Raw genomic sequence first — 13,007 nt, forward strand, 5'->3', positions numbered from 1 at the left:
GATGTTAATTTCTAGGTTGGAGGTTTGTATTTCATAATTTGCTTGCTTACATAGGGTTTTAATTTAGCACAGGGCCATATTTGGTCTCTGAATTTCTAACACTTAATTCCAATAATACTGGTTGGAAATATAACGGAAATGGTAAAAAGAAACAATGACTTTTTTCCAAACACCTGTCATGCCCAAAGGTCTTAAAGAGATTTGCTTATTCATTACCTCCCAGTAGCCCTGCAGAGTGAGAATGAAATTTAATGGCAGACTTGATGAGGTTCCAGAGATTCAAATAAGTATCTGAGGGCTCACTTTGTGCTGGACTCTTTCCCAGGCTCTTTAGTTATCATAATTTTCATATATGAAGTATGTATAATTAGCCTTAATTTAGGCATAGAAAGTGAGACAGAATTCTCATAGTTGACACAGGGTAATACATCTAATAAGTGAATAAGTCAGAATCTGAATACAGATCACTGGATCCCCCAACACAGAATTATGTCTACAAACAGAGAGCTATCTGGGTTTTAATATAACTAGAATTAACTTAATCATCATGTTATTGTGATTGCTTCTTTCTTTCACCCAACTTTGTAAGAATTTAATGCATAAGGAACCAAACCCAAGTTATACTAAATACTGTGATTTTGTTAAACTGACATCCCATCTCATATGATTCTATGGGAAAATAGGGATCAGTGTCAAATTCACCTGATGGTTATGACCATGCTCTCCATTTCCCTTGGAATTTTATATTCAGTGCAGAGTGTCCCAAACATATCTTATTGGAAAAAGAAGTATCAAATGTAATTATGTAATTGTTTGTTTGAAATGCATCCCTTGCCAATACTGGGCCTTTAAAACCATGGTTTCTCACTTAAGGAATTGTTTCTTTAAACTGCCAGACTTCTTTGTGGAACATCATTCTGGTAATTAGTAGGACATTTTCTTCTCACATTTGACCGACTTAGTCCAGTAAGCCCTAGAACAAAACAATTCCACTAAAAAAATCTATACTGGCCATTTTTCAATTTGTTGCAGAATTTAAGATAATTAATTGGTATATATGTGACAAAGTAGGCCTGAAGTATAATGGTTTTACATTTTTTAATGATAAAAAATGACATTAAATTTGCCATCTTCCATTTTTAAGTATACAGTTCAGTAGTGCTAAATATATTCACATTGTTGTCTAGCAAAGTTCTCAAGCTTTTTCATTTTATAAAACTTAAATACCCAGTAAGTACAAATACCCCCACTCCTTCCCACAACCCTCGGCAACCACATTCTACTTTCTGTTTCTATAATTTTGACTACTTTAGATACTTCATATGAGTGGAATCATATGGTATTGGTCTTTTTGTGATGGACTTATTTCATCCAGGATACTGTCCTTGAAGTTCACCCACATCATAGATGTGATAAAATTTCCTTTTTTTAAGGTTGCATGATACTCCATTTTGTGTATATGTCACATTTTCTTTTTCCATACATCCACTAGTAGACATATGGATTGCTTCCATCTCTTTGCTATTGTGAACAGTGCTGCATTGAATGTTGGTGTGTGAATATCTCTTCAAGATCTTGCTTTGAATTCTTTTGGATATATACCCAGAAGTGGGGTTGTTGGATCATATGGTAATTATATTTTTAATTTATTGCAGAACAGCCATTCTACATTCTATAGTGGATGCATCATTTTACTTGTTATTTTCTGTTCTTTTAATGGTAGTCATCCTCATGGGTATGAAGTAATATATCACTGTAGTTTTGATTTGTATTTCTCTTATGATTAGTGATGTTAAGCGTCTTTTCATGTGCTTATTGTCCACTTGGATATCTTTGGAGAATTGTCTGTTGTTACAGAGTTATAGGAGTTCCTTATGTATTCTGGACATTAGTCCCTTATCAGATATATGATTTGCAGATATTTTCTCCTATTTTGTTGATTGCCTTTTCACTCTGTTGATTTTTTCCTATGATGTGCAGAAGTTTTTAAGTTTGATTTAGTCATATTTGCTATTTTTGCTTTTATTGCTTGTTTTTGGTGTTTAAGAAATCAGTGTTCTGAAGCTTTTCCCCTCTGTCTTTTCCTAGGCGTTTTCCAGTTTTAGGTCTCACATTTAGGTCTTTAATTCATTTTGAGTTAATTTTTGTATATGATGGAGGGTAAGGGTTCAACTTCATTCTTTTGCATGTGGATATCCAATAACAGTTGGCGAAAGTATCCTTACCTCATTGTGTAGGCTTGGCACAAAATTCCAAGGTCATTTGATCATGTCCAGGAGAATTTATTTCTGTGCTCTCTTCTATATGTCTGCCTTTATGCCAGTACCATGCCATCTTGATTACTGTTGACTTATTGTATGTTTTGAACTCATGAAGGATGAGGCCTCCAACTTTGTTCTTTTTCAGGACTGTTTTGGCTCTATTCAGGGTCTCATGAATTTCCATATGAATTTTAAGATTTTTTTTTTCTATTTCTGCTAAAACTGCTGTTGGGCTTTTGACACAGCTTACATTCAATCTGTAGATCACTTTAGGTAGGATAGACATATTAACAATATTAAGTCTTCCAATCCATGAACATGGGATATATTTCTATTCATTTGTATGTTTTATTCTTTTATGCTTTGTAGTTTTCAGTGCACAAATCATCCCCTTGGTTAAATTTATTCCCAAGTGTTTTATTCTTTTTGATGCTATTGTAGGTTGAATTATTAATTTCCTTTTTGGATTGGTCATTAATAGTATACAAAAACACAACTGATTTTTATGTATTTATTTTGTGTCCTGCAACTTCACTGAAATTGTTTATTATAACAGTTTAGAGGGGTTTTGTGACATCTTTAGGATTTTCTTCATGTGAAATCATACCATCTGCAGACAATTTTACTTCTTCATTTCCAATTTGGATGCTTTATTTTTTTTTCTTGCTTAATTGTTTTGACTCAAACTTCCAATACTAAGTTGAATAGAAATGGTTAAAGTGGTCATCCTTACTTTGTTCTTGATCTTGGAGGAAAAGCTTATACTCTTTCAACATTGAATATGATTTTAGCTGTGGGCTTTTAATATATGTTTTTAGCATATTGAGGCAGTTTTCTTTCATTCCTAGTTTGTTGAGTGTTTTCACCATGAAAGGGTGTTGAATTTTGCCAAATGCATTTTCTGCCTCAACTGAGATGATCATATGGGTTTTGTCATTCATTCTATTAATATGGTCTATTACTTTGAATTATTTTCATATATTGAACCATGCTTACATTCTGGGTATAAATCCAACTCAGTCATGGTGTATAATCCTTTTAATATACTGTTGAATTCAATCTGCTAGTATTGTTGACGAGTTTTGCATCAATATTCATCAGGGACATTGGTCTGTAGTTTTCTTCTCTTGTGATAATGGATTTACTTTTAAACACCATTAGTGAATAATTCCTGAGACATGCCTTATGTTTTAAACATATAAAATGGTTTAAGCATTCTTTTAAGCTTTGTTCTCTGGCTAATGTCATGTTCAAAAATTAGGCTGGAAAATATGTTAAAAAGAATTCAGAATGGTACACAACTAGAAACATCTTAAAACACCTCCTTTTATGTCAAGGAAGTTTCATTCTCCATTCTCAAAGAAGCCAAATGCAGGTTTGGGGAAGGAAAAAGTCTTCCCTCTATGTTTGATATGGTATTTAACATTCTCAACTTGTGTGGTTTGTTTATTTATTTGTTTGTTTGTTTAAAGAGGTATGTGTATGTCAAATAGATTTGAGTACTGCAATGCAATTACTTCAAACCATGTAATTTAAACTAAAATGGAGACATTACTTGTGACAATATGCGAAGTATAGCCCCATTAAAGATATTTTTCAGTAGCAACAGATGGTTTTGGGAGACTCACACAACTTCAGCACATATTTACTTTTAGCTATGTTTCCTTAAGTTCAGTCAAAACATAAATGTTAATTGAAATTCCATCTCAGAGTTATGAAAAGTAGATTTATTCTTTGGGTTTTCTATTTTGAATTAAGATTAAGCAATAACATGTGGCAGAAATTTACTTAACAGAAAACTTACTGTGGTCATTGTACCTCTTTTAGGATTACTCTGAATGGAAACAAAAAGAGGACTAAATTTGTGGAGGCAATGATATTTGGAAAATTATTGCTCTCTGAGGTATGTTTTTATTTTATGGATTTTCCTGATAAAAGTCAGAATCAGGTAATTTTATAATGTTGAAAAGTTTTGTACATATATAATATATGGTAAAGGAACCAGATTAGGGTGAGGAGAATGCCAGTGTTGCCTCTCCACACGGAAGAGAAAGTATCCAGCATCAGCATTATGCAACACATCCATTTCCTTCTCCTACCTCCAAATGCCAAATATGGATCAGGTGATTTTTTTTCTAAATACCATCTTGTTAGACCAGTAACTTGGTTTGCATATTTTCTAAAACAACAACAAAAATATAGCACTTTGCTTTCTTTCTACTAAAATATGACAAATACAGAACTTTTAGGACTGGCTATTTGTATTAGTTTGCTTCTTGGTCAATCACAAAGAAAACTGTATTTTGCAAAGTTCAAAGATAATAGCACCAAATACAAATCGAAAGCTTGCTATGTGTTGGACACCAGGCTTCAAGTACATTATGTGCTGTATTTTATTGAATCCTTACAGTAATTTTAGGAGGCTAAAGAAAACACCAGCCACTAAAGTTCTTCAATACTTAAAGCTGAAGTTCAATATAGAAAAACAAATGTAAGGAAACATGTAACTGTACATTTAATATCTTAGTAAGTAACTGCCTAGTTTTGAGAAAGCAAGATAGACCATGGATCCTCAGTGGCTTTTTATACCTGATTGGAATCCAGAAAACTAGAACCATTAACTGCTAATATTATCTGTTATAAGCAGGTAAGCAATACATACTTGACCTCAGAAGACCTCATTCAAACCATTAGATTATGACAGAATAAGAAGCTGAGGCTTCAATGTATTAAAGAACATATCCCCTCCACTAAAAGAAACATATCCAGTATATCCATGCTTTATAACTCCTAAGTGGCTAGTGACATTCCCATGAGATTGGTGAAATTAAATGTGTAAATACATTTGTGTTTTTCATGAAGACCAGTGGTAATAGTGGGGTAAAGTCCTTTGACTATTTTATTCAGTCCAAGATTAGCTGTGACCATTAGAATATAAGAAAAACTGACATTTTCTTTTTTTATGTTTATTTATTTTTGAGAGAGAGAGAGACAGAGTGTGAGTGAGGGAGGGGCAGAGAGGGAGGGAGACACAGATTCCAAAGCTGACTCCAGGCTCTGTACTATTAGCACAGAGCCTGATGTGGGACTCGAACCCAAGAGGTGTGAAATCATAACCTGAGCCGAAGTTGGACACTTAACCAACTGAGCCACCTGGGTGCCCCTGATATTTTCTTTTTGTAGTTAAGTTAGATTAATTTTTTGCATAAGAATAATTGAGCTAGAAAAGCATTGACTGAATAGGTCTTCAGAGTATACCATTTGGAAAAGAAAAACTTTTGAAAACAAATAAAAACAACTATTAAAATATAAAAAACTAAAAATGAACTTTGAGTGTTTTATAAACTGCCTTTCATGTTTTGCTTTTGACCTTTTGATTCTTCTTGGAGGCTTAAATAGGCAATTTCTCAAGTCAACTTTTTTTTTAAAGAAATGATATCTGTGTGTTTTTCTGAGTGTCCTTGGTGTGTGTGTGTGTGTGTTTGAGGGTTTTACCCAATTAAATTGTAAAAGTGGTAACTAGTTTTAGTGTAAGAAGGAAAATATAGGAAAGTATACTGTAATTTAAAAGCTTGTGTAGTTATTTTGAACATTCTGTTAATAGATTTGTGATTATGCCTTTTTAGTAGACAAAAGAAAGGCTGTAATGTAGCAAGTATATGGAAAAAATATAACATCTGTCCTAATCTAATTTTCAGGCACATCTCCAGACTTTGATTTGGCTGAAGTAACTTCTACCACAGAGCTGTGGGCATGCCTGGGATTGAGAAACACAGTTAAAAGACTCCCAGTTGCTTCTTGCCTTTTGAAAACTTCTGAAAACCATCCCTTCAGACCCCAGAATTGTACCCATCTCAACCAAGACTTTGCTTGAATGTTTACATTTTCTGCTTCCTATTCTACCTATCGCTATTTAGCATTCACCTTTTGTTAAAATTTAGGAGTGTCGGGATTGAGCTTGCTCAGCAAGCCAGCATGGCTAGAATGAGCTTTGTGTTAGCAGCTTGCCAATTGGTGCTGGGCTTGCTAATGACTTCATTAACTGGGTACTCCCTACAAAATAGTGAGTGTCCACAACTTTGCGTATGTGAAATTAGGCCCTGGTTCACCCCGCAATCCACATACAGAGAAGCCACCACTGTTGATTGCAATGATCTCCGCTTAACAAGGATTCCCAGCAACCTTTCTAGTGATACTCAAGTGCTTCTCTTACAGAGCAATAACATTGCAAAGACCGTGGATGAGCTCCAGCAGCTTTTCAACTTGACTGAGCTAGATTTCTCCCAAAACAACTTCACAAATATTAAGGAGGTCGGGCTAGCAAACCTGACCCAGCTCACTACTCTACATTTGGAGGAAAATCAGATTACGGAAATGACTGATTACTGTCTGCAGGACCTCAGCAACCTTCAAGAACTCTATATCAACCATAACCAGATTAGCACTATTTCTGCTAATGCTTTTTCAGGCTTAAAAAATCTTTTAAGGCTCCACTTGAACTCCAATAAATTGAAAATTATTGATAGCCGCTGGTTTGATTCAACACCCAACCTGGAAATTCTCATGATTGGGGAAAACCCTGTGATTGGAATTCTGGATATGAACTTTAAACCCCTCTCAAATTTGAGAAGCCTGGTTTTGGCAGGAATGTATCTCACTGATATTCCTGGAAATGCCTTGGTGGGCTTGGATAGCCTTGAAAGCCTGTCTTTTTATGATAACAAACTGGTCAAGGTCCCCCAACTTGCCCTGCAAAAGGTTCCAAATTTAAAATTCTTAGACCTCAACAAAAACCCTATCCACAAAATCCAAGAAGGGGACTTCAAAAATATGCTTCGGCTAAAAGAACTAGGAATCAACAATATGGGGGAACTTGTTTCTGTGGATCGCTATGCCCTTGATAACTTGCCTGAACTCACAAAGTTAGAAGCCACCAATAACCCCAAATTATCTTATATCCACCGCTTGGCTTTTCGAAGTGTTCCTGCCCTGGAAAGCTTGATGTTGAACAACAATGCCTTGAATGCTGTTTACCAAAAGACAGTAGAATCCCTTCCCAATCTTCGTGAGATCAGTATCCATAGCAACCCCCTGAGGTGTGACTGTGTCATCCACTGGATTAACTCCAACAAAACAAACATCCGCTTCATGGAGCCTTTGTCCATGTTCTGTGCCATGCCACCTGAATATAGAGGGCAGCAGGTAAAGGAAGTTTTAATCCAAGATTCAAGTGAACAGTGCCTCCCAATGATAGCTCATGACACATTCCCAAATCATTTAAACATGGATATTGGCACAACAGTTTTCCTAGATTGTCGGGCCATGGCTGAGCCAGAACCCGAAATTTATTGGGTCACTCCTCTTGGAAATAAGATAACTGTGGATACACTTTCAGATAAATATAAGCTAAGTAGCGAAGGTACTTTAGAAATATCTAACATACAAATTGAAGACTCAGGAAGATATACTTGTGTCGCCCAGAATGTTGAAGGGGCTGACACACGTGTAGTGACAATTAAGGTTAATGGAACCCTTCTGGATGGTACCCAGGTGCTGAAAATATATGTCAAGCAGACAGAATCTCATTCCATCTTAGTGTCCTGGAAAGTCAATTCCAATGTCATGACATCAAACTTAAAATGGTCATCTGCCACCATGAAGATTGACAATCCTCACATAACCTATACTGCCAGGGTCCCGGTAGATGTTCATGAGTACAACCTAACACATCTGCAGCCTTCTACAGATTATGAAGTGTGTCTCACAGTGTCTAATATTCATCAGCAGACTCAGAAGTCATGTGTGAATGTCACAACTAAAAATGCCGCCTTTGCACTGGACATTTCTGATCAAGAAACAAGTACAGCCCTTGCTGCAGTAATGGGGTCCATGTTTGCCGTCATTAGCCTTGCATCTATTGCTGTGTACATTGCCAAAAGGTTTAAGAGAAAAAACTACCACCACTCATTAAAAAAGTATATGCAAAAAACTTCTTCAATCCCACTAAATGAGCTGTACCCACCACTCATTAATCTCTGGGAAGGTGACAGTGAGAAAGACAAAGATGGTTCTGCAGACACCAAGCCAACCCAGGTTGACACATCCAGAAGCTATTACATGTGGTAACTCAGTGGATATTTTGCTTCTGGTAGTAAGGAGCACAAAGACGTTTTTGCTTTATTCTGCAAAAGTAACAAGTTGAAGACTTTTGTATTTTTGACTTTGCTAGTTTGTGGCAGAGTGGAGAGGACGGGTGGATATTTCAAATTTTTTTAGTATAGCGTATCGCAAGGGTTTGACACGGCTGGCAGCATCTCTAGGCTTCCAGTTTGTGTTTGGTTTTTATTCTTATCATTATTATGATTATTATTATATTATTATTATATTATTATTATTATTATTTTGTTTTAGTTGTTGTGCTAAACTCAATAATGCTGTTCTAACTACAATGCTCAATAAAATGATTAATGACAGGTTGGGGTTCCCTGTGCTTTTACCAATAGCATGACCCCTTCTGAAGCCATCAGTAGAAAGTACAAAGTCCTCCAAAAAGCTAACACAGTTGTGAAGCAGCATTGAACATTTTGTAGCAATCTGGTCTACAGACTTTTTAACTCAAGAAGCTAAGGCTAGACTTGTTACCTTCGTTGAATGATGTTAGTTGACTGTACTGTAATGTTGTATCAACTGAATTGAATGTTTGCCTTTGAACAATGACTTTTCCTTTTTTGTAATAGTTAAAGAGGCTTAGAACAAGCTAACAGGCAATAGAAATATGTATATCAGATTTTTTATGTAACAATCTACATGTTAATTGTTACCTTATTCTTTTTATCTTTAGTAGACACTTTTAAAAGAAAAGACAATTTTGTTGTGTTTAACTCACCAACATGTGGTGTATAATGAAGACAGAACTATAATAAATTAGTTTTGTTCTGATTTTTTTAGAACACTTGCAATAATGTATCATTTATAGTTCTTGCTAGTGGCAGTGGTGATTATTTTTCACATCCCTAATACAAACAACCAAAATAAATCAACCATAGTGTGATGCTTTTTAAAACTAGGCCCTAAAAGTTTTGAATTCTTTTTCTAAGGGAAGAAATATCTATTTTAGTGAAGATATTTTAATGAAAAGGATTTCTATATCTTGAATATTACTGATCAGAACTAATGGAGGGAAGCATTCTTATGAACAAAAAGTCATATTACTGTATCCCATACGTAACTAAACGTGATTTGAAAAACTAGAGATATACACATTGATGAAGTGATAGATATGTCACATTTTTTTCTGTAAGGGTTTTGTTAAAATCCAAATTTTTTTACTGTTTTCCATGCTCTCCATCAAAGTCTAAAATATGCAGCTATGCAGTATTTCAAAATGTATTACATGCTATTCCTTTTTTCATGGCTATCTATATGCTTAGACCCATATTAAAACCCATATATCCAGTGGAAAAATCTGCTGAGACAAGTAAATGATTACTAGAAAACAGAACAATTTCTGTACATTTGGCATTTTTCAGCCAACTAACATAGACAGTTTGGCAGAATTAAGTGTTTCTGGAAAACGTGTGTGTGAATTGTAGGACAGAAAAAGCTAGATTTAGGTAAAAGGTCAGTTCCACAAAGTGTGTGTGTTGGAGGCGGGGGGTGGGGGCGGGAATTGAAGGTATAGTTAGAGAAAGAAACCATTTGAGAATGCAGATTAATAATGCAGAGAAATAAAGAGAAGCTTCTCCAGATGGCACCTGCTTCCAGGACACGCCATCACACCAGGAATGATAAGATTGTGAAAAGGGACAGAGAGCCAGCAGGTGCCAGCTGAGCAAAAGCAAGAAGGGAGCAGAAAAATACACGCAAGTGAAGCAAGCTGAAAGGATTTCTTTCTTTGTACCATTCCTTGTTTCATGAATCATTTAGAAAAAAAGATCATCATTTTTTTCCCCCATTTCTAAAGGGGGGGGGGAATTTTTTCATATGCTGTAGCAAGTGAGCTGTAGCAGAAAAACGAGTGTCTGAGCTACAAGCATCTCTTCCCACGGCCTTTGCTTCTTGGTGAGAAAAATCTATGCCCACAGAACTGTAACTTGCCCTGGTCAGACTCTCCTGCCCCCCTGAGAACTCTACTGCTCTGGGTCCAGCAGCTTTCCAGATTCCTCTGCAGAGCTCATCGCTTACAGTTCTCAACAACCTCTGGTGCTATATGGCTTCAAAAATGCACTATATCCTCAAGTTCTCATTTACTCAGGACAAAATTCAGCACAAGGGCAGAACGAGGAGGTCCAGAAAGCTTCTACATTGTTGTTATTACCAAGTACACGTAGGAGACAGAGAAGTGAAGTTGCTAGGGATGCAACCAAAGTTGGGGAGTTTCCTGTTGGGGGAATCTTGTTTTCAAATATCTATAGAGAGTAGTACACCATCTAACAAATTCTCCGGTACTTCTGCAAACAATGAAGGGAGAGGCACTAAAGCATTAGGCCTAGAGCAGGGAGGAAAGAGGAGGCATAATTGGTCCTATAAAGCAATGATTTGAACCTGGCACGTAATCAGCACTCAAATATTAGTGGAATATATGAAGGAAAACAACCATCTCTCTACTCTGAATATATACCAAGCACCAGGGAATCCAAGTGTTTTGGTCAACTATGTTTTGCCAGGCCAGTTTGGGGGAAATAATCCCTTTTAACTTTTCCTCCTCCAATAAAATATTTTTGAGCTTATTTTTCCTTGTCTGTGCTAATTGGGTTGGTTTTCAGATGAGAAAAAGCAAAATGGCATGGTACTTTTTTCCCTAGCCAAGTATTTCTTCATTTGTGCTTAATTTAATTTGATAAGTTAGACAGCCGGTGAAATTAGGCATCCAAGTAGTTCCTAATTGATAATGGAGGTTATATCACCTCCAGTGAAGTGACTATTACAGGTCACTTTCTAATTTCATATTTTCCTTTTTGCTTCCTGTTGCCCTCAGGACATTTAATATATCTCTAACCTGATTTTACAAGGTTATTTTTGGAGTTTCTTAAAACAGACATTCTCAAATTTGCCTGTTTAATTAATGACAAATGGAACTGATGCCATGAATATAAGAACAAATGCAATGTTTGAATATCAGTTTTTCTAATTTGGCTGTGTGTTTAGCAAAAAGGAATCCTCTCCATCCATTTTTTAGCAAAATGAATACTACCAAGGTCCATTATTTTCTCATGTGGTTTTCTATTTATTCATTTATTCATTTGCTAAAAACACCACAATCAACTGTACTTGCTGCTTGCTTTCTATCTCTGCATTCATCTTCCAAAGCATTTTCTTTGCTTCATTACTGTTTTTATTAGTGGGGGGACAAAAACATTTTTTATCTCCAGGAAAACCATACTTTCTGCCTTACTCGCCATTGAAAAGGGGAATTTACTTCTGACGCATCCTAACTATAAGTGACAATGCTTTCTCCACCTCAATTCTTTCACCTCCTACCCAGGTTGCAAATATTAACTTTATTAACTAGGATTAACTGGAGGGAAAATGTTTCTTTAAAGATGAATTTTAGGATCACCCTCCAGAGCTGTGGGATGATCTTGGCCAAAAATCTCGGCTTTCATCTGAGATGGGCAGGGTTCCTACTGCCCCCCATATGCACTCGTCAACTCCTCTCTGAACTGTAAGTCGGGAACTTAGGACCTATGGTAAAAATAAGGAGATGCTAATGGAACTCATTATTTTTGTACTTGCTGGTTCAGCATTGCCCAGCACAGGTTAACAGAACTAAATGGGTTTTTTTGTATTGTGGAATTCCTCTGAGACTTGATGGCACTAATATAAAGTACATAGCATTTCCCACAGCCATTTACCACTGGCATATCTCAGGGTACTATTCTGTCTTAAAGACCCTGAGAAGTTGAGGATTTAACTTAATCCCCAAAATCATTCAGGTGAATTGGGTATTATTCTTTCCAATTTACAGATGAGGAAACTAAGGCCCACTGGCGTAGTCATTTGTGTGACACCATAAAGTGGATGATCATGATGGGGCTCTTTGCTTCTTGTTTCCTCTTCCCCTGTCCAACCCCCTTCTAAAGTGGGGAGAGGAGCATCTGAAAGGGCAGAGACCAGAGGTCACAGGGCACATGGTGAGTAAGGCAGAGAAAGAAAGCAAAGGAGAGCTAATGAGAGAGGACACTGAAAGCTTTATGTCTTAAAGTGCTTCTCTGCTTCCTGCTTCCTTCCTTGTCTCTTCTCCCTTAACAAGCTTTATGTGCTGGAGATCTGTGAACTACACATCAAAACTGTTTGCAGCAGGCTAAATTTTAATTCTAATCTTCATTTCTCCCTATACTCTCCTCTCTGTTACCTGCGCACATAATTAAAGTTTTAAACATTTTTGTACAGGACATTCGAAGCTCGTTCCTCAGCAGTAAACCATAGAAGGCTAATGTAAAATCAACGACAAATTCATTGTTTAGCTCAAAAGCTCATGTGGGGAAATGTAAAGTTCATGTAATTGGGCAGTTGTAAGGGTGGTGTCTGACATACCTAGAAACACATGGCTTTTGTATAATCCCCAAGTTTCTGGAATTTGTGGGATATTTATATCCAGGAAACTTCCCTCAAATAGTCCATCTGGAAACTATAAAGCCTTAAAAAGTTGTCTTTTCCATTTCTTGTTTTAATAAATGCAATAGCCTTCCCAACATGTCCCATTGTTCGTTATATACTACTTTTTTATGAACCAAAACCAGTCTC

The 13,007-nt window shown here is 36.3% G+C and overlaps 1 protein-coding gene across 6 annotated transcripts in view; it reads left to right on the plus strand.

Moving 5' to 3' along the window:
* The window catches only part of LRRN1 (leucine rich repeat neuronal 1), a 37,299-nt gene extending 26,309 nt beyond the window's left edge, over positions 1–10,990 (plus strand). For 5 of the 6 annotated variants that reach the window (XM_011280165.3, XM_045051889.1, XM_045051888.1 and 2 more), the window contains 2 exons: positions 4,089–4,164; positions 5,960–10,990. In XM_011280165.3, coding sequence (XP_011278467.1) covers positions 6,237–8,387 — 2,151 coding nt within the window. In that variant the 5' untranslated portion in view covers positions 4,089–4,164; positions 5,960–6,236 and the 3' untranslated portion in view covers positions 8,388–10,990. The remainder of the gene's footprint in view (positions 1–4,088; positions 4,165–5,959) is intronic. The other variant, XM_045051891.1, reaches the window with a different exon arrangement.
* The last annotated feature ends 2,017 nt before the right edge of the window (positions 10,991–13,007 follow it).

This window comes from Felis catus, chromosome A2 (assembly GCF_018350175.1).
Source record: "Felis catus isolate Fca126 chromosome A2, F.catus_Fca126_mat1.0, whole genome shotgun sequence".
NCBI lineage: Eukaryota > Metazoa > Chordata > Mammalia > Carnivora > Felidae > Felis > Felis catus.